The sequence below is a fragment of the Eleutherodactylus coqui genome, chromosome 10, assembly GCF_035609145.1.
Source record: "Eleutherodactylus coqui strain aEleCoq1 chromosome 10, aEleCoq1.hap1, whole genome shotgun sequence".
Classification (NCBI taxonomy): Eukaryota; Metazoa; Chordata; class Amphibia; order Anura; family Eleutherodactylidae; genus Eleutherodactylus; species Eleutherodactylus coqui.
Genome location: NC_089846.1, coordinates 46020893 through 46040512, shown reverse-complemented (window position 1 = coordinate 46040512; position 19620 = coordinate 46020893). Strand labels below are relative to the sequence as shown.

Here is a 19620-nt window from a genome sequence, read left to right as displayed (position 1 = left end):
AAACTGAAAACAAATCTATTTGTCCAGCCTCTGTCCGTCCTAAGGGCTGTGGACACGTGTGAGCTGCGTGAACAACATTGCTAAATCATACGCACCCAGCTACGCTTTACTGCTGGCTTCGCCATTTGCTTTCCTTAATTGGGAAAAAAATACCTGCTCTGCCAGAGTTATAATAACTCTGCTACCCTCACGTTCTGTGACACATAAGCAGGGACACAGCACAGTTATTAAACTTCTCATGTTCATAGAATATACGCAGTGCTGCCTTTTGGTGGAAAAAAACTGAAAACAAATCTATTTGTCCAGCCTCTGTCCGTCCTAAGGGCGGTGGACACGTGTGAGCTGCGTGAACAACATTGCTAAATCATACGCACCCAGCTACGCTTTACTGCTGGCTTCGCCATTTGCTTTCCTTAATTGGGAAAAAAATACCTGCTCTGCCAGAGTTATAATAACTCTGCTACCCTCACGTTCTGTGACACATTAGCAGGGACACAGCACAGTTATTAAACTTAGATTATTCATTCACTAGAGGCAGTGGGGCCTTTCGTTTTCCAAAAAGGGCAAAAATTATATTTGGCCTGCAGTCTTGCGCCAATTTATTTCCTGCCTGTGAAATCAAATCACTGGTAATACAGCATGCTGAGGGGTAGGGGTAGGCCTAGAGGACGTGGACGCGGCCGAGGACGCGGAGGGCCAAGTCAGGGTGTGGGCACAGGCCGAGCTCCTGATCCCGGTGTGTCGCAGCCGACTGCTGCGCGATTAGGAGAGAGGCACGTTTCTGGCGTCCCCACATTCATCGCCCAATTAATGGGTCCACGCGGGAGACGGTTATTAGAAAATGAGCAGTGTGAGCAGGTCCTGTCCTGGATGGCAGAAAGTGCTTCGAGCAACCTATCGTCAACACGCAGTTCTGCGAAGTCCACTGCTGCAAATCCGAATCCTCTGTCTGCTGCTCCTCCTTCCTCCCAGCCTCCTCACTCCACTACAATGACACCTGCTCAGGAGCGGGAACACTCCCAGGAACTGTTCTCGGGCCCCTGCTCAGATTGGGCAGCAGCGGTTCCTCTCCCACCAGAGGAGTTTATAGTCACTGATGCCCAACCATTCGAAAGTTCCCGGGGTCCGGGGGATGAGGCTGGGGACTTCCGCCAACTGTCTCAACAACTTTCTGTGGGTGAGGAGGACGATGACGATCAGACACAGTTGTCTTGCAGTGAGGTAGTAGTAAGGGCAGTAAGTCCGAGGGAGCAGCGCACAGAGGATTCGGAGGAAGAGCAGCAGGACGATGAGGTGACTGACCCCACCTGGTGTGCAACGCTTACTCAGGAGGACAGGTCTTCAGAGGGGGAGTCAAGGGCATCAGCAGGGCAGGTTGCAAGAGGCAGTGCGGTGGCCAGGGGTAGAGGCAGGGCCAGACCGAATAATCCACCAAGTGTTTCCCAAAGCGCCCCCTCGCGCCATGCCACCCTGCAGAGGCCGAGGTGCTCTAAGGTCTGGCAGTTTTTCACAGAGACGCCTGACGACCGACGAACTGTGGTGTGCAACCTTTGTCGCGCAAAGCTCAGCCGGGGAGCCAACACCAACAGCCTCACCACCACCACCATGCGCAGGCATATGATGGCCAAGCACCCCGCAAGGTGGGACGAAGGCCGTTCAGCGCCTCCGGTTTGCACCGCTGCCTCTCCCCCTGTGCCCCAACCTGCCACTGAGATGCAACCCCCCTCTCAGGACACAGGCACGACCGTCTCATGGCCTGCACCCACACCCTCACCTCCGCTGTCCTCGGCCCCATCCTCCAATGTCTCGCACCGCACAGTCCAGCCGTCGCTAGCGCAACTGTTGGAGCGCAAGCGCAAGTACGCCGCCACGCACCCGCACGCTCAAACGTTAACCGTCCGCATAGCAAAATTCATCAGCCTTGAGATGCTGCCGTATAGGGTTGTGGAAACGGAGTCCTTCAAAAGTATCATGGAGGCGGCGGCCCCGCGCTACTCAGTTCCCAGTCGCCACTACTTTTCCCGATGTGCCGTCCCAGCCCTGCACGACCACGTCTCCCGCAACATTGTACGCGCCCTCACCAACGCGGTTACTGCCACGGTCCACTTAACTACGGACACGTGGACAAGCACAGGCGGGCAGGGCCACTACATCTCCCTGACGGCACATTGGGTGAATTTAGTGGAGGCTGGGACAGAGTCAGAGCCTGGGACCGCTCACGTCCTACCCACCCCCAGAATTGCGGGCCCCAGCTCGGTGCTGGTATCTGCGGAGGTGTATGCTTCCTCCACTAAAGCACCCTCCTCCTCCTCCTCCTCCTCCTCTGTCTCGCAATCAAGATGTGTTAGCAGCAGCATGTCGCCAGCAGTCGGTGTCGCGCGGTGTGGCAGCACAGCGGTGGGCAAGCGTCAGCAGGCCGTGCTGAAACTACTCAGCTTAGGCGATAAGAGGCACACGGCCCACGAACTGCTGCAGGGTCTGACAGAGCAGACCGACCGCTGGCTTGCGCCGCTGAGCCTCCAACCGGGCATGGTCGTGTGTGACAACGGCCGTAACCTGGTGGCGGCTCTGCAGCTCGGCAGCCTCACGCACGTGCCATGCCTGGCCCACGTCTTTAATTTGGTGGTTCAGCGCTTTCTGAAAGCTACCCACGCTTGTCAGACCTGCTCGTAAAGGCGCGCCGGCTCTGCACACATTTCCGCAAGTCCCACACGGACGCTGCCACCCTGCGCACCCTGCAACATCACTTTAAGCTGCCAGTGCACCGACTGCTGTGCGACGTGCCCACACGGTGGAACTCTACGCTCCACATGTTGGCCAGGCTCTATGAACAACGGAGAGCTATAGTCGAATACCAACTCCAACATGGGCGGCGCAGTGGGAGTCAGCCTCCTCAATTCCTTTCAGAAGAGTGGGCCTGGTTGGCAGACATCTGCCATGTCCTTGGTAATTTTGAGGAGTCTACCCAGGTGGTGAGCGGCGATGCTACAATCATTAGCGTCACCATTCCTCTGCTATGCATCTTGAGAAATTCCCTGCAAACCATAAAGGCAGCTGCTTTGCGCTCGGAAACGGGGGCGGGGGAAGACAGTATGCCGCTGGATAGTCAGGGCACCCTCCTGTCTATTTCTCAGCGCGTACAAGAGGAGGAGGAGGAGCATGAGGAGGATGAGGAGGAGGGGGAAGAGACAGCTTGGGCCGCTGCTGACGGTACACCGGCTGATTGCCTGTCATCCTTTCAGCGTGTATGGCCTGAGGAGGAGGAGGAGGAGGAGGAGGAGGAGGATCCTGAAAGTGATCTTCCTAGTGAGGACAGCCATGTGTTGCGTACTGGTACCCTGGCACACATGGCTGACTTCATGTTAGGATGCCTTTCTCGTGACCCTCGCGTTGCACGCATTCTGGCCACGACGGATTACTGGGTGTACACACTGCTCGATCCACGGTATAAGGAGAACCTGCCCACTCTGATTCCCGAAGAGGAAAGGGGTTCGAGAGTGTTGCTATACCACAGGACCCTTGCGGACAAGCTGATGGTAAAATTCCCAGCCGACAGCGCTAGTGGCAGAAGGCGCAGTACCGAGGGCAAGGTAGCAGGGGATGTGCGTAGATCGAGCAGCATGTACATCCCAGGCAGTGCAACAGTCTTTAAGGGCCTGGCCAGCTTTATGGCTCCCCACCAAGACTGTGTCACCGCTCCCCAGTCACGGCTGAGTCGGCGGGAGCACTGTAAAAGGATGGTGAGGGAGTACGTAGCGGATCGCACGACCATCCTTGGTGACGCCTCTGCCCCCTACAACTACTGGGTGTCGAAGCTGGACACGTGGCCTGAACTCGCGCTGTATGCCCTGGAGGTGCTTGCTTGTCCTGCGGCTAGCGTCTTGTCGGAGAGGGTGTTTAGTGCGGCTGGGGGAATCATCACAGATAAGCGTAGCCGCTTGTCAACCGACAGTGCCGACAGGCTAACACTCATCAAGATGAACAAAGGCTGGATTTCCCCAGACTTCTGTTCTCCACCAGCGGACAGCAGCGATACGTAAGCAATACGTAGCCTGCACCCGCGGATGGAAGCTACGTTCTCTCTCACCATCCAAAACGGGGACATTTCTGCTTCATCAATCTGTGTCTAATATTCCTCCTCCTCCTCCTCCTGCTCCTCCTCCTGAAACCTCACGTAATCACGCTGAACGGGCAATTTTTCTTAGGGCCACAAGGCTCAGTCAAATAATTTTTCAGAACAATTTTTATAAGTTTCAATGCGCTTAAAAGCATTGGAACTTTAACTTGAACCAATTTTTCGTTACACTGGGCTGCCTCCAGGCCTAGTTACCACTTAAGCCACATTAACCAAAGTGATTAATGGGTTTCACCTGCCCTCTTGGCTGGCCATGGCCAATTTTTGGGATGTACATTAGTACTGTTGATACAGCAATTTTTGTGGGCCCTCGCCTACAGTGTAATCAAATTAATTTTTAGCCCACCTGCATTACAGCTGACGTTACCTCAGCTGTGTTGGGCAATGCAATGGGATATTTTTATGTACCGCCGGTGGGTTCCAGGGAGCCACCCATGCTGTAGGTGCACACGGAGTTTTTAATACATCTGTACACTTCTAAAGAACCCCAGTCTGACTGGGGCATGCAGTGTGGGCCGAAGCCCACCTGTATTACGCACAACATTACTACCTCAGCTGTGTTGGGCAATGCAATGGGATATTTCTATGTACCGCCGGTGGCTTCCTGGCACCCACCCATGCTGTGGGTCCACAGGGAATTATAAATGCATCTGTTTCCACTTATAAAGAAACCCAGTCTGACTGGGGCATGCAGTGTGGGCCGAAACCCACCTGCATTAACCCTTTCCAGTCCACTGTGTGACCTGTGAAGACATTAGGGTTTAAGGCTGTACAGCTCCGTTGTTGGTAGACGTCCGTCGGGGTTCTCTTACTGTATATTGCCAGCCTCTCTGCTGTCGGAGCCTATCCTACGTGTCAGCTCATGCAGTACTGGCTTTAGCCAGCATATAGCGCCGTTGTATAACGGCAGAAAAAGAGTAAGCCCCCTAGGAAAACCATATACAAATTGGATTGGAAAGGGTTAAGCACAACATTACTACCTCAGCTGTGTTGGGCAATGCAATGGGATATTTCTATGTACCGCCGGTGGCTTCCTGGCACCCACCCATGCTGTAGGTGCACACGGAGTTTTTACTACATCTGTACACTTATAAAGAACCCCAGTCAGACTGGGGCATGCAGTGTGGGCCGAAGCCCACCTGCATTAAGCACAACATTACTACCTCAGCTGTGTTGGGCAATGCAATGGGATATTTCTATGTACCGCCGGTGGCTTCCTGGCACCCACCCATGCTGTAGGTGCACACGGAGTTTTTACTACATCTGTACACTTATAAAGAACCCCAGTCAGACTGGGGCATGCAGTGTGGGCCGAAGCCCACCTGCATTAAGCACGACATTACTACCTCAGCTGTGTTGGGCAATGCAATGGGATATTTCTGTGTACCGCCGGTGGGTTCCAGGGAGCCACCCATGCTGTGGGTCGACAGGGACTTCACAATAGGGAGTTGTACCTGCCTGTGTCTATGAATTAAAAAGCCCGGTCTGACTGGGGCATGCAGACACCTTGACAGAATGAATAGTGTGTGGCACATAGGTTCCCCATTGCTATGCCCACGTGTGCAGCTCCTGATGGCGGTGGCACAGGATTCTATTTCTCATTGCTTCTGTACAGCATTGTGGGCTATCGCTCCGCCACTTTTAAAGAGGGTCGCTGCCTAGCCGTGCCAACCTCTGCAGTGTGTGCCTGCGGTCCCTCGTCATGGCAGACGCAATTCTAAATAGACATGAGCGTGGTGTGGCATGAGGGCAGCTGAAGGCTGCCCAGGGACACTTTGGTGTGCGCTGTGGGGGGGAGGGGGGGCGGTTGGGCAGCATGTAACCCAGGAGAAGTGTCAGTGGAGTGTCATGCAGGCAGTGATTGTGCTTTGTTGGAGGTAGTGTGGTGCTTAGCAAAGGTATGCCATGCTAATGAGGGCTTTTCAGAAGTAAAAGTTGTTGGGAGGGGGGGGGGGGCCCACTCTTGCCGGTATTGTGGCTTAATAGTGGGACCTGTGAACTTGAGATGCAGCCCAACATGTAGCCCCTCGCCTGCCCTATCCGTCACTGTGTCATTCCCATCACTTTCCTGAATTGCCCAGATTTTCACACATGAAAACCTTAGCGAGCATCGGCAAAATACAAAAATGTTCTGGTCGCCCATTGACTTCAATGGGGTTCGTTGTTCGAAACGAACCCTCGAGCATCACGGGAAGTTCGTTCCGAATAACGAACACCCGAACATTTTGGTGTTCGCTCATCTCTATTCAAAACTAATGGACACCGGATGCATTTTGTGCAATTTTCACTCAAAATGCATCTTAGATGCTTGAAAACGATGTGGAAAATTGCAAGTACACAAGTGGAATTTTGGAACAGTTTTCTCAGAATAGTACCGCACTCGCCTATGTAAATACAGCCTTAGGCCTCCGCTTGAGTAGCATTTTTTTCATCCATGCGCAGTCCATTAAAAAAATAGACTACACACAGACAGCATACAGACCCATAATATTTTATGGTGCAACACAGAGTTTTTCTGCACGCACAGACTGCATGAACAAACTTATCACATACACTATTCTTATCTGTTATACGGACGAGACTCAATAGGGATAGAGAAAAACGGACAGCATGCAGCTACTATTCGTGGGCTGTCCATTTGTTTTTAAAGACACAGAAAAAAAGAATTTGGCCTGTTTCAGTTTTTGTGGATGTGGAAAATGCCTGGTATACTAAGAAAAATACTAAAAAACGAACGAATGTGGAGGCCACACGGAGCTGCAGGCGTATTAAAAAAAAATCAATTTTTTCAAACGCAACACAGCCTTTTTTTTAACGCAATTGTGTACCTAGGCATAGTAAATTCAAGTTAGGCCGCGAATATTTGCTGTGGAATCTGCAGTGGGCATTCGCCCCACGAATCCGCAGCAAATACCGCCTGTTACTTCCTATGGAGATCCACTGCTTCCTTCACATAAGCGGAAATCAAATCAATAGCGATTTCCGTTCGCAAAGGAAAAATCGCAGCATGCTTTATATATATGCAGGCTCCACATGGACGGCTTCCCTTGAAGTCAATGGAAGTCATCCGACCCGCAGTCCGATCGCAATGAGCATTGCAGACAGGTCGCGGATTCCGCGTCATTGTGGAAAAAAGATTTAAAAAAAAAATCTGTAGTGCACCTGTGTGACAGCGAGCTGCTATATCCATCCGCAGTACAGAAAAAACGACGACAGAGCAGGTACGCGCGGACGCCGCTGCTGCCAGCCGTATTCCACTGCTGGATTCTGTATGCAGAATCCGGCTCTGCCGTGGGCAGGCGGTCGAATTTTAACACAGAAATTATGACATCTTCATAGAATACATAAGCAGTGTTGAAAACAGTGAAAATTGCAAGTCGGACATCTTTTTTGTTCTGGAACTTTCCATTTCTGAAAAGTACTTCTTGCATTTTGCAGTTGTCCCAAACATTTCCTAAGAGGCTTCTTTAGGAGAATCTGTTCTTGGTTGTCATTAATGTTGCACCCTGCAGTGGAATGATGTGGTGCCCAACCCTGTGCGGTGACAAGTGACATGGCCTCTCAGCCAGCAGCTGCTCTCTTATGTAGAATGTTCTGCATAGGATGTATCATATTATGACATTCATTCTGTTCAAGGAGCACTAATACTAGGAATGAATGATAGCATTACACAGGGGATAAAGCCGGCCGCACAGTTTGGAATCCGCATTCATTTCTGCACATTCCTTAAACAAACAAATTGGCAGAAATCCTGTAGAGAACATGGGGTTAATCTGGTAATCTCTTCCATTGTCCGCTCTGGGCCGGCTGAGGGGTGGAGTTTAGACACTGATAGGGTTTAACAATAGAGATGAGCGAACGTACTCGTTTCGAGTAATTACTCGATCGAGCATCGCTATTTTCGAGTACCTGGCTACTCGGGTGCAAAGATTCGGGGGGCGCCGGGGAGCGGGGGATGGCGTGGTGGAGCGGAGGGTAGCAGTGGGGAACAGAGGGGAGCTCTCTCTCTCTAACTCTCCCCCTCACTCCCCTCTGCAACCCCCCGCTCACCCACGGCGCCCCCCGAATCTTTTCACCCGAGTAGAGAAGTACTCGAAAATCGCGGTGCTCGACTGAAAAAGGGGCGTGGACGAGTACTTTTTTGTTTCTAACTTTAACATTTTTCAAAAATAATAAAACCTAATAAAAACTACATAAATTTGATATCATTGTAATTATACTGACCCGCAAAATAAAGTTGTCCTGTTCTTTTTTTTTCGCACCCTGGAAACCATAAAAGCAAGGCCTCCTAAAAAACAGGCAAAAATGTGGTTTTGTTTTTCTTCTTACATTTCATCCCACTTATATATGGTATATTATATGGTACATTAAATGGTATGAAAGACACAACTGCTTCCTCATATGGCTCCGTTGATGGAAAAATAATAGTCGACAACTTTCTCTTATTCTACATTTATTATAAAACCCAATAAAAATTATTGAAAAGAAAAATATTTTAAAGTGGGAATGAATCATAAGAGCGATGAACCAAAAAGTGGTTGATCAATAATGGATTGAGGAAGAAGGGCTGGGTTATTTTTTTGTACATTTTCTATATTTAGGGTTTCTCTATACCAGTCTACCACTATATCCGAGTATTAGCCCCCATTCACATGGGCGTATTTGTGCATGCCTCACACGAGCACAATTGCGGCCTCAAAACCAGTGCCCGCAATTTGCAGCAAATAGAACCCATTGACTTCAATGGCTTCCCTTACATGTGGTGTTTTTCCACGCACATTTTGAGTGCGGAGAAAAACATGCAACATGCTCTATTTTTCAGCGCAATTGTGAACAGAAGGCCTGTCTGCCTGAAATTTTGCGGGCTTATACAAAAACATCTGGGCCTACTAGGTCAGCTGACCCACCTAGTAGGCAGCCACTACTCAAACAAGGCGCTGCTCGGACAGCACCGATGTGAGCCATCTCACCAGGGCAATAACGTGCAGCAAAACGTGCCAATGCAGGCACAGTAGCCTGTGATCATGCGCCATGCATAGCACATATACGTTGCGATAGCGACTGTATGTTCACTTATGCTCATCTGCAATACACAGTAACTAGAACTCATAGATTCCAATAGGTTCATTCAAATGCGCGTATTTCAGACACTTAAAAAAAAAGCGAAGCATGCCCTATTTTCCTACGCAACCAAAATCCACACAGAAGGTAATGAAAATGTGCAAATGCTCGTGCAATACACTTGGAGATGCGTGGAACACTACGTAATTGCACAGGAGAAGGAGCACGTCTGGACTAATTAGCCATTTCACTTGGTGCATCTTAGTTTGCCGCATGCAAATATACATGCCTTGCGGGCGCAAAAAGTAGAGTAATATATACTGATACGTACGCAAAAAAAGTATTGTTCATTTCTTAAATATGTAGGAGCTCATGCACACGCAAAAATGCATATGCTTGTGTGAAGGGGGCCTTAATGCCGCGAACACTAAATAATAAACTATTATTCTTCCAGGGAGATCACTCTGCTTCCTGCTCATTCCGGGAACGGGCTTCTCCTGGGGGCGCTCTGTAGCCCCAACAACATGTTCATCCTGAGAGAAAAAGTTCACCTATCCAGCGGATGGCAGACCCAAGAAAGACATCTCTTCCTGTTCAGTGACTCCCTGATGATCGCCAAGTCAAAGTGAGTACATCTGACATGACCTGCATTGTCATGTAGACATCACAGACACGTAATTATCATTCTTTATACATTTACAACCTGCGCTATATTAACAGAACCGTCAGCATGAACTCATACGGTATGTGCTTAATGACTGCAAACGTCTGTCCTCAAGTGAAGCTCTATATGGGGCACCTGCACTGAATGCGGAGCTCAAAAAATAAACTCTATTTTCTACATTTTTCTATATTTTTATTTCTTCTTTTTTATGTTTTTGGTGGCCAATTTGAATTTTTTACAGTGCAGGAATGAATAAAACTCTTTGACGCTTTTCAATAGAAAGCAAGTTCCATGGCATGTATATGATCATACGATGACACGTTGCATGGACAGTCACATACAACTTGAGCCTCTATCTTTCCAATTCTTAATTTGATTAGAATGGGATGCTGGTCATAGAATACCTCCTTAATGGCTTTCTAGAAAATCCCTGGAAGCTATTAGTGCATTTCCTTCCATTCAATTTAATTACAGTAGGGAACACTGTTAAGCTTTTGAAGAACCAGTGAGCCCTATTCCCACCCGTGATACAGCAGGTTGCCATTACCAACCCTGGAGAAGTCATTGTTCTTTGCTCTAGACTATATGATCCTCTGTGGGACAATTGGCAAATGTGTGAAATTATTTTACTTAGCATAGAAATAGCAGTTTAATATCCAACATTCACATGGCAAGGGCAAGTGCGCAGACATCAGCACACCATATTCTCTGCTAGATTATTGCTCCTCCATGTTATGGAGTTTGGACACACTCGTTTAACTGGTGTAATAATGAGAAAATTGACTTCCATTGTGTAAAAATATTAATTGGAGGGTGGGTTTTTTGATGGAGGAGATGTTTTTGACAGCCATTTTGAACTCCTCCATAGTAATTTCAGCTCAGGTTTTTCAAATAGGAAAGGGGTCATGTGATATATTTAGAATTTACTCAGAAATACACTGAAAGTATCAGCTTTGCCCTATTTTTACTTGTTTAGGAGTTAAATTGGGGCAAAGTTTCACAAAGTTCTTTAGTATCTTTACATGACTTTTTAATTGGTCCACCATTCTTCTGGATGCACATGGCTAAGCCTTTAATCAAGTGAAGAACTGCAGGTGACATTTCTTCACAGCACTGTAGGGCTCACTATTTCAGTTGAACCATATTGCTATTTTTTATATACACAAGGGACTTAAAATGGCACATCCAGCTATCTGCATACAGCCATAGCAAACTGCAGAGGGGCACCATCCTGTTGAAAAAAATTAACATGGGAACTCACTGTTCTCGTTGAGCACAGATGAGAATTTGAAATTCTGTAACATCTGGAGGTACTTCTCACTCTTAAAGGGGTTGTCTCGCGGCAGCAAGTGGGGTTATACACTTCTGTATGGCCATATTAATGCACTTTGTAATATACATCGTGCATTAAATATGAGCCATACAGAAGTTATTCACTTACCTTCCCTGCGCTGGCGTCCCCATCTCCATGGCTCCGTCTAACTTCAGCGTCTAATCGCCCGATTGGACGCGCTTGCGCAGAAGGGTCTTCTGCCTTCGGCTCGGTCTGGCACGAGCGGCGTTCTGGCCCCGCCCCTTCTACGCGTCATCGCGTAGCTTCGCCCCGTCACGTGTGCCGATTCCAGCCAATCAGGAGGCAGAGAGGGGGCGGGAGCCTCAGTTCCTGCTTCTGGTTCTTCCATCCTCCTCCCCCCTGCACACGAGGACAACGTATATCGGCTCGGCGTGAAAACCGAGCTGATATACGTTCGTGTGAATGCACCCTTAGACACAATTTACCAACTTTGCTCTCGGTTAACTCCTAAATAAGTAAAGATAGGGCAAAACTGAGACTTGTATTGGGTTTCTGAGTAAATTCTAGCCAAGACTAATGGCTCACATGACTTCCTTGCTATTTGAAAAACCTGAGCTGACTTCCATAAACTGGAGTTCAATGCTGCTGAAAAATATCTCCTCTACCAATAAATGCAGCCTCCCTTCTAATTAATACTTTCACATACTGGAAGTCAATTTTCTCATGTGTCCAGACCTTTGCCTCATCCCGTATATTCCATGAGGAAGAAGAAAGAAAAAAGACAGCGCGCCCATGTATTAAATCGGAAACACACAAAAAGGTATAGTATGGTTCATAGTAATTTGTGGATGACACCTGAATTTCAATGACTTCTACTTGAATAGTTATCTCTTGCCTTCCATAAGTTTTGAGTGTCTCCTTTCCTCCAAGGTCTTCTACCATGAAGCTGAAGAAGCAAGTTCGACTGAGTGAGATGTGGATTTCAACATCCCTTGGAGAAGTGTCTGAAAAAAGACATTGCTCTGAAGACTCTTTTGTAATTGGCTGGCCCATGGCAAACTATGTTGTAACATTCAGGTATAGACATTTAAATAATAAAGTAGAGTTGGATTTTTTGTGACTTGCAGATTGCAATTGCAGCAATCTAAGGCTAATCCCATGAGCCTAATGACTTCAATGACAGTGCAAGTTTGCACAGCAAAAAAAGACCACTTTATGGCTCTATCAAGACCAGCCTCTAGTCTAGATGTCAACATCAGAACCTGATTGGTTTTGATAGTGGCACCTGGATCAAAAGCCATTTAATTGTCAGATGTCAAACACATCTATGCTGCATGAACAGCTTCTGATCATCAGGTCCCAGTTAAACAGCTTCTGATCATCAGGTCCCGATAGCAGAAGAGTGCTCAGTGCTCATATAAGTTAACCTCAGGACCTAATTTTTTTCTGGTCCTGAGAGCAATACTCAATTTAGATTGAACAAGCATTCATTAACGCATTCGCTCTTGTGCTGCCTGTTTAGACAGACATATGCGTTTTTGGCTCGATCAAACGAGAATCATTCAGAATCATTCCGTCTCTGTATAAGCAAATACAAGAACTGAACGACCGCTGTTTAAAACCGAACGATATGCGAATGAGCCAACAATGATTTTCATGCCTGCATAAAATGAACGATGAACGAAAAGTGAACAATTCATGTTCCTCATTCAGTCATTGGCTCAATTTTTTCCCAAATGATTATCGTTCACTTTCATTCTTTGGAATGATTTTTTTGAACCATAAGGCCTCGTGTCCACGGGCAAAAGAAGAATTAAAATCCGCAGCGGATTTTAACTCTTCTCCTGCCCGCGGATCCGCATCCCATAGGGATGCATTGACCACCCGCGGGTAGATAAATACCCGCGGATCATCAATAAAAGGGATTTTTTTTTAAATGGAGCATGTAAAAATCTGGACCATGCTCCATTTAGGTGCGGGTCTCCCGCGGGGACGGCTCCCGCAGGCTTCTATTGAAGCCTATGGAAGCCGTCCAGATCCGCGGGAGACCAAAATCGGAATTTACTCACCTGCTCCGGATCTTCCCTTCACCGTGGCTTCATCTTCTCTCCGTCGCGGCCGGATCTTTTTTCTTCGGGCCGGCGCATGCACGGGGCACGCAACCGACATGCCCTGCACATCCGCCGGGCCGAAGAAAGAAGATCCGGCCGCGACGGAGAGAAGATGAAGCTGCAGCGAAGGGAAGATCTGGAGCGGGCCAGAGGTGAGTTAATTCTTATTTTTATGCCTCATGTCCGCGGGGCAGGAGGGACCCGCTACGGATTCTACATGGAGAATCCGCGGCGGGCCTGATTTTCCCCGTGGACATGAGGCCTAATTGTTACATCTAAAAGCATCTTAACTAGAGATGAGCGAACATGTCCGTAACGGACACATCCGCACCCGGACACCGGCTTTGCCGAACACTGCAGTGTTCGCGCGTAAAGGTCCGGGTGCCGCCGGGGGGCGGGGAGATGCGCGGCGGCGCGGGCGGCAGTAGCGGGGAACAGGGGGGAGCCCTCTCTCTCTCCCTCTCCCCCCCACTCCCCGCCGCACCCCCCCGCGCTGCCACGGCGGCCCCCGAACTTTTTCGCCCGAACACTGAAGTGTTCGCAAAGTTCGGTGTTCGGGCGAAAAAGGGGCGGGGCCGAACGTGTTCGCTCATCTCTAATCTTAACCCTTTCCAATCCACTGTCTGACCACTGAAGACATTAGGATTTAAGACTCTACAGCTCCGATGTTGGAAGATATCAGTCGGTGTTCTCTTACTGTATATCGCCAGCCTCTCTGCTGTCGGAGCCTATCCAACATATCACCTCATGCAGTACTGTCTTTAGCCAGCAGATAGCGCCATTGTATAACGGCGGTAAAGAGTGAGCCCCATAGGAAAACCAGGACACAAATTGGTTTGGAAAGGGCTAACTAAAGTGACAGCTGAGGGTCCAGAGGGATAAAATTAGGGTTAAAGACTGTATGTACACCTTCCCAACTATTTTTTTTCTTGTGCCAACACATCTATAAAGAAAATAAAGAAATTTTCTACAGGTCTTTATATAAGATCTGTTATCATTTTCTTATACAGCCCCTATACGCACCAATATGTCACCATAGTAACACATTCTCCCCTTAAAGTAACACTCCGCTGCTTACTTTAATCCTTTCTATTCATAAACATTATAAATAGCATTCATAGGGTAATACCTCTCTATGTATACTCTGGGGACTAGATGAATAAAACATAATGTCCAGGTCAATGAAGATAAAGACAAAAGGAAAACTTGGCAAGAAGTAAGATCTTGACTTCGGGAGAAGGAAATCTAGACTGGACATGGTGCTAAAATAGAAGCAGGAAGGTCATTTGCTTATGTCGTGGATGGAAGGAAGGAACTGGGTTATGTCTCTAAATGTGCCTTTGGTAAGAGCGGTAGTCATTTCATTTCTTTCTGCATTGTTTTCTGTTGCAGTTCCTCCGAGACAAAGGAGAAGTGGCTCTCAACTTTATGCTGGTAAGATTTAACCTCATCTTAACTCTGTCATTACCAGAAGGAATGAAATTATCCTGCTACAAATCCAGCCTACACTTTATCAGGATCCGTATAGATTTACATAACTTTAGCTTTTTTTTTTTTGCTTCAAGTCTGTTCTTATATTTGTAGTTGTCGTCCTTGAGTAACGATAGCAGTTGGTTTACGTAAAACCATACATAGCAATTTTTGGTGACAATGACTTGTGCCACATTATAAATCTATCTCTTAGAGGTTTGACTACAATTCGCTCACCACTGACATAGCTGTTAAAAAAAGCAAATAAATGATAAATCATGTTATAGATTTTTATAAAAACCAAGTAGCTTTTAGTCAACAATGGCCAATCTTAAATCTGCATATGGTAATACTGCTGTACATCTTCCTGCTGATTGTGAAATCCATACTGTAATTAACAGCTCTACTCAATATCTAACTTGTAGTCTTAGGGGAGCACTTACTTTTTCTTGAGTTTCTTTCTAAAGTTAACAACTTGGATGATTTATATATATTTTTTTACTCTCAGGCATATTAATGAAGTAAAGAAAGATGAATACCCCCAAAAAATCCCTATTAGTGTTTTGTACCTGGATGCGGATGAATTCATGTCTGTAAGTATCTCTGTGGTTAGCATTTACTCTTTGATGGGAAACTCATTTGAGATTTATCAATGGCATATTGAGTATAACAAACTTGGTGTAAATCACCAGCCATATTAGACACATTTCTCTATCATACGCCAACTGATCGTTGTTATATCTACATTCCAAAACTTTGGGCAACTCTTAGCCGTGTCCCTTTTTTTTTTAGACATTTTCTAGAAACTGTCCATGTGAATGCAAACAGTAAAAAAAAATCTAAAAGACATAATAAATTGGGTGCAGACCATCGACCAGAGCAGAACAAGCTCCCTTGATACCCAGCCACCCCCCTCTTGGTACCTGGGAGTGCAGAACAATAATTGTCAAATGGCTATTATTTCTTAAATTGCCCCTTTTCCAACAATGTAGCATTATTGTTGAGAATACCTACTCTTAGACCCTCCTCACATGTAGTTCTAAATCTGTCGGCTCTTCCTGCTCCCCTTGAAGCTCCATCTGTCATATTACCTATATATTATATTTATATATAATACATTAACGCACAGTATAGTCTACATGATTTATCAATTTTATTAACATATTCACATGCACATGCATCAATATCACTACGTTTTTCAGCAGATGATAAATGTAAGAGCCTTTACTTGATTAACAATTCTTCATTTAGTCACGGAAATTGTGCCTTGCTTACTTTGCTAAACAGAAGGTAAACAAGCCCCATATGTGATCACTTCCCCAGCACAATTACATCAGCTCACATCTGGCTAGGAAGTAAGAGCTGCTGACTCTTTACTTATCTTGTAGAACTACATACAATGTTGCATAAAAAACCTAATGACCTTCTGTATTCGATCTCCTGCTAAATGTCAACAAAATATTTCACTTCTGTTAAGGCGGCCATACACATTAGATGTTGGCCGGGCCCACCGATTTTGGTGGGAACCTCCCGACTCTTCAGAAGATATCAGGATAAAGCAGTGTCCGGCATATTGGATTTCAGTATGTCCTATACTTTTGTTTTCAGGGGAGATACTTCACTGCCAGAAGAGTCTGGAAGTGACTAACTCTGCTCTCCCCATTGAGGAAACATGCACATTCGGATAAGCCAAGTCACAAGGTCACAAGGAATAATTGGCCGCCGAATGATCATTCAGCCGAGAGCAATTTGAAGTGTATGGCTAGTCTTAAAGCACAGGAAAATTACTACCGCGTTTCCCCAAAAATAAGACAGTGTCTTATATTAATTTTTGTTCAAAAAGGTTTAACTTTTTTTCATGTATAGCTGCCTGGACACTATTTAAATTGACTTTTTTAGTTAACTGTTAGCAGGGCTTAATTTTGGAGTAGGGCTTATATTTCAAGCATCCTCAAAAAGCCTGAAAAATCATTTTGCATCCTCAAAAATTCTGGAAAATCATGCTATGTCTTATTTTCAGGGAAACAGGGTATGTATCAATTAAGCTAATAGATAACAAAAGTATCTGATGTTAATAATAAGTATAATATGCTGTTTTTCACCATATACAAGATAAAAACAGGAACAAATAACCAGTGCTCGATAAATAGCATTTCTAGTAGTAGAGCGTGAAATATGCCACCCTTGTCAAGATGTGATGTATAGCAGGTGACAACCGACCATTCAAGCAATTGGGCACTGGCTTAGGGTTGAGAGCATTAGGAAGGCTCACAACCCTTCATCCAAAAACTGCACCAAATATCTCTTAAAGGGATCAAAGATCCATTTTACTTATGTGGATTCCTAATTCCCTGCTTCCTATCATAGAGTTAAATGATAGCTTTCTAGCTGCCACCTCTATGGGAGGCTCACTGCATAGAGCCTCCATAGTATTCAATATATAGGGCGTTCCAAAAAATGAATACACACTGTGCCAGCTTATAACTCATTGGGGTAGATAAATTAAAACTGGTTGAAAGGAAAACTTGCTTAGTTACCCAGAACAACCAATCAGATTCCACCTCTGGAAAATGAAAGCAGAGACCTGATTGGTGCTATGGCCAACTAAACCAGTTTTCCTTTGCACCAGTTTTGATTTATCTCCCCCACTTAATTTTCACTCCTTTTCAGGCTTAACCAATTAGAAATAATAGGTGAAGCCAGACTAAGCTTTGAACAAAGAAAATTCATCCTAAAGTGCTTCTGGAAGTTTGAAAACACAGTTGAAGAGCAAAGACAGTTTCAGACAGCGTTTCAAATAAATCCACCTACATGACTTACTAGCACTCAAATGAGAGAGAAGTTTGAAGCAGATGGAACTGTTCAGAATGTCCTCAAGAAACGTTCCGAAAAAAAGTGGACATCAACGAGCCTCACAAACCAAGAAAGGTTGATGGAAAAGTATCTCCAGAGTCCAAGAAAATGTGTTCGGCAAGAGTCGTAAGACAAGAATTTCAAAATCAAGTGACCATCACATTTTGAAGCACTATATTTCCCAGAAAAATTCACGCTCTCACTGAAGATGATCCAAACCGAGTTTTGCGAGTGGTACTTGGCAAGAGGTGCATGAGATGCCCAGTTTCCAAGAAACATTATTTGGAGTGATGAGGTTACATTTAAATTGAATAGTTCAAATAAACTCTCAATTAACCTGAGAATCTGCATGTTATGGAGATACGTCATCTTAATTTACCCAAAGTCCCAATGTGATGCAGCTTACCAATGAAGGGATTAATTGAACCCTTCTTTTTTGACGCTACTGTGACCGGTTGCCGTTTACTTGAACTTGTTGCAGCAATTTGTCATGCCACCACATTCAATAGGACTTGAGGATGAGGAGTTTTGTTTCCAACAAGATGGAGCACCCCCACACTACCATCATAATATAAGGGCCTACCTTGATGACAATGTGCCAGACAGATGGATTGGATGAAGAGGTTCAGTAGAATATTCCCTGCTTTCACCATACCTGATGCCAACAGACTTTCTTAAATATGATACTTAAAAAAATAACGTTTACAGCAAAAAAAAAAAAGGAACTGTCAACAAATTGAGGGCAGCCGTTAAAGAAGAATGTGCCAAATTACCAAATTAAATGATTCTTGATGTTTGCAATTCCGTTGCTTTGTGTTTTCTGCAGTGCCTGGACCAGAACGGTCATCAGTTCATAAGCAGGCATTTACAAAAAGACGAAAACAATTAGAAAAATAGAATTATTTATGGTGCAGAGTTTGTTTGGCCAGCAAAAAAATACCAAAAACTCGTTCATGCGCTACTACACTCCGTAGTGGCGGGTGTAGTTGCGCATACAGCCGTCTGAAACCACCCTTAACCTGATGGAGACAGTGGGTCTATTTTGAAATATGTTGTGGAGTGAAGATATTGCTGAATCTATACCTTTGCCTTGAGGTGGTTGGGGATAGTTTCTACACCAGTGTAGGCAACGGCAAATGTTATTTGCCATTGGGCAAGATGGCTTGCTTTTACTCCCTCAAATCACTTTCACCATATGTGCATGTTTGGGACTACCTCTGTTTGTGAATGTACCTATTCAAGAGATCATGCATTGCCTCAAATAAGAACAAGGGAAAAGTGGAATATAAGTTAAGCAACTTTCAGGGATCCATTGTTGTGTGTTTATATGTTTGATCGTATTTGGTAGTTTTACCCCTGATGGCTCATTCTGGTGCTTTACCTTCTCTTCTTATCTAGAGTACCACAATTACTGTATGTAACACAGATGATGCAGAAAAAGTGATTAAACACACGACTCAAGAGCTCGGAATCCCTGTAAGCAGAACGACCTAAATAATTATATTATAGTATAATGTAATGTAGGATATTTATAATAATACGTAGTGTCTGATGTATATACCGTAGCTCATTCAAATTCTATGGGAACTTTGCATTTTATTTAAAGCAGCCCTCCGGTTCTGGGCCAAAATTTGGACAAGACTGAGGGAATCTCCTGCTGTCCTTTCTCCACTTTTCTACTGCTGAATCTCTTCTTTCTCGAGTTCCTGTTCTTTCTGCCAACATGACTATGGTGATTGATAGACTACCAGATACATATTAAGCCCTGCACTAGAAGTCTAAGACAGTACAGTACCGTCTGCTCTGATTGGGCAACACTGTTCATGTGAGCACTGCTGGCCAACTCGAATGCAGAATTCATTGTCTGATTACACATCTACAATGTGCTTCAAGTAATGACAAGAGCCCTGTGAAAAAGCAATCAGTGGGAGAAAGAATGGTGGTAGGTATTAGGTAAAGGTAAAGTCCCCTGCAAACACAGAGTCATGACTGACTCGTAGGGCGACGTCACATCTTTTACCCCCCAGCAATC

General features: G+C 45.8%; 1 protein-coding gene across 1 annotated transcript in view; it reads left to right on the top strand.

The window, feature by feature from the left end:
- LOC136580410 (rho GTPase-activating protein 20-like) overlaps positions 1-19620 on the top strand; it is an 87928-nt gene that overhangs the window by 50755 nt on the left and 17553 nt on the right. Inside the window, exons 3-7 of the mRNA XM_066580970.1 lie at positions 9651-9821; positions 12085-12231; positions 14658-14699; positions 15244-15328; positions 18987-19064. Coding sequence (XP_066437067.1) covers positions 9651-9821; positions 12085-12231; positions 14658-14699; positions 15244-15328; positions 18987-19064 — 523 coding nt within the window. The remainder of the gene's footprint in view (positions 1-9650; positions 9822-12084; positions 12232-14657; positions 14700-15243; positions 15329-18986; positions 19065-19620) is intronic.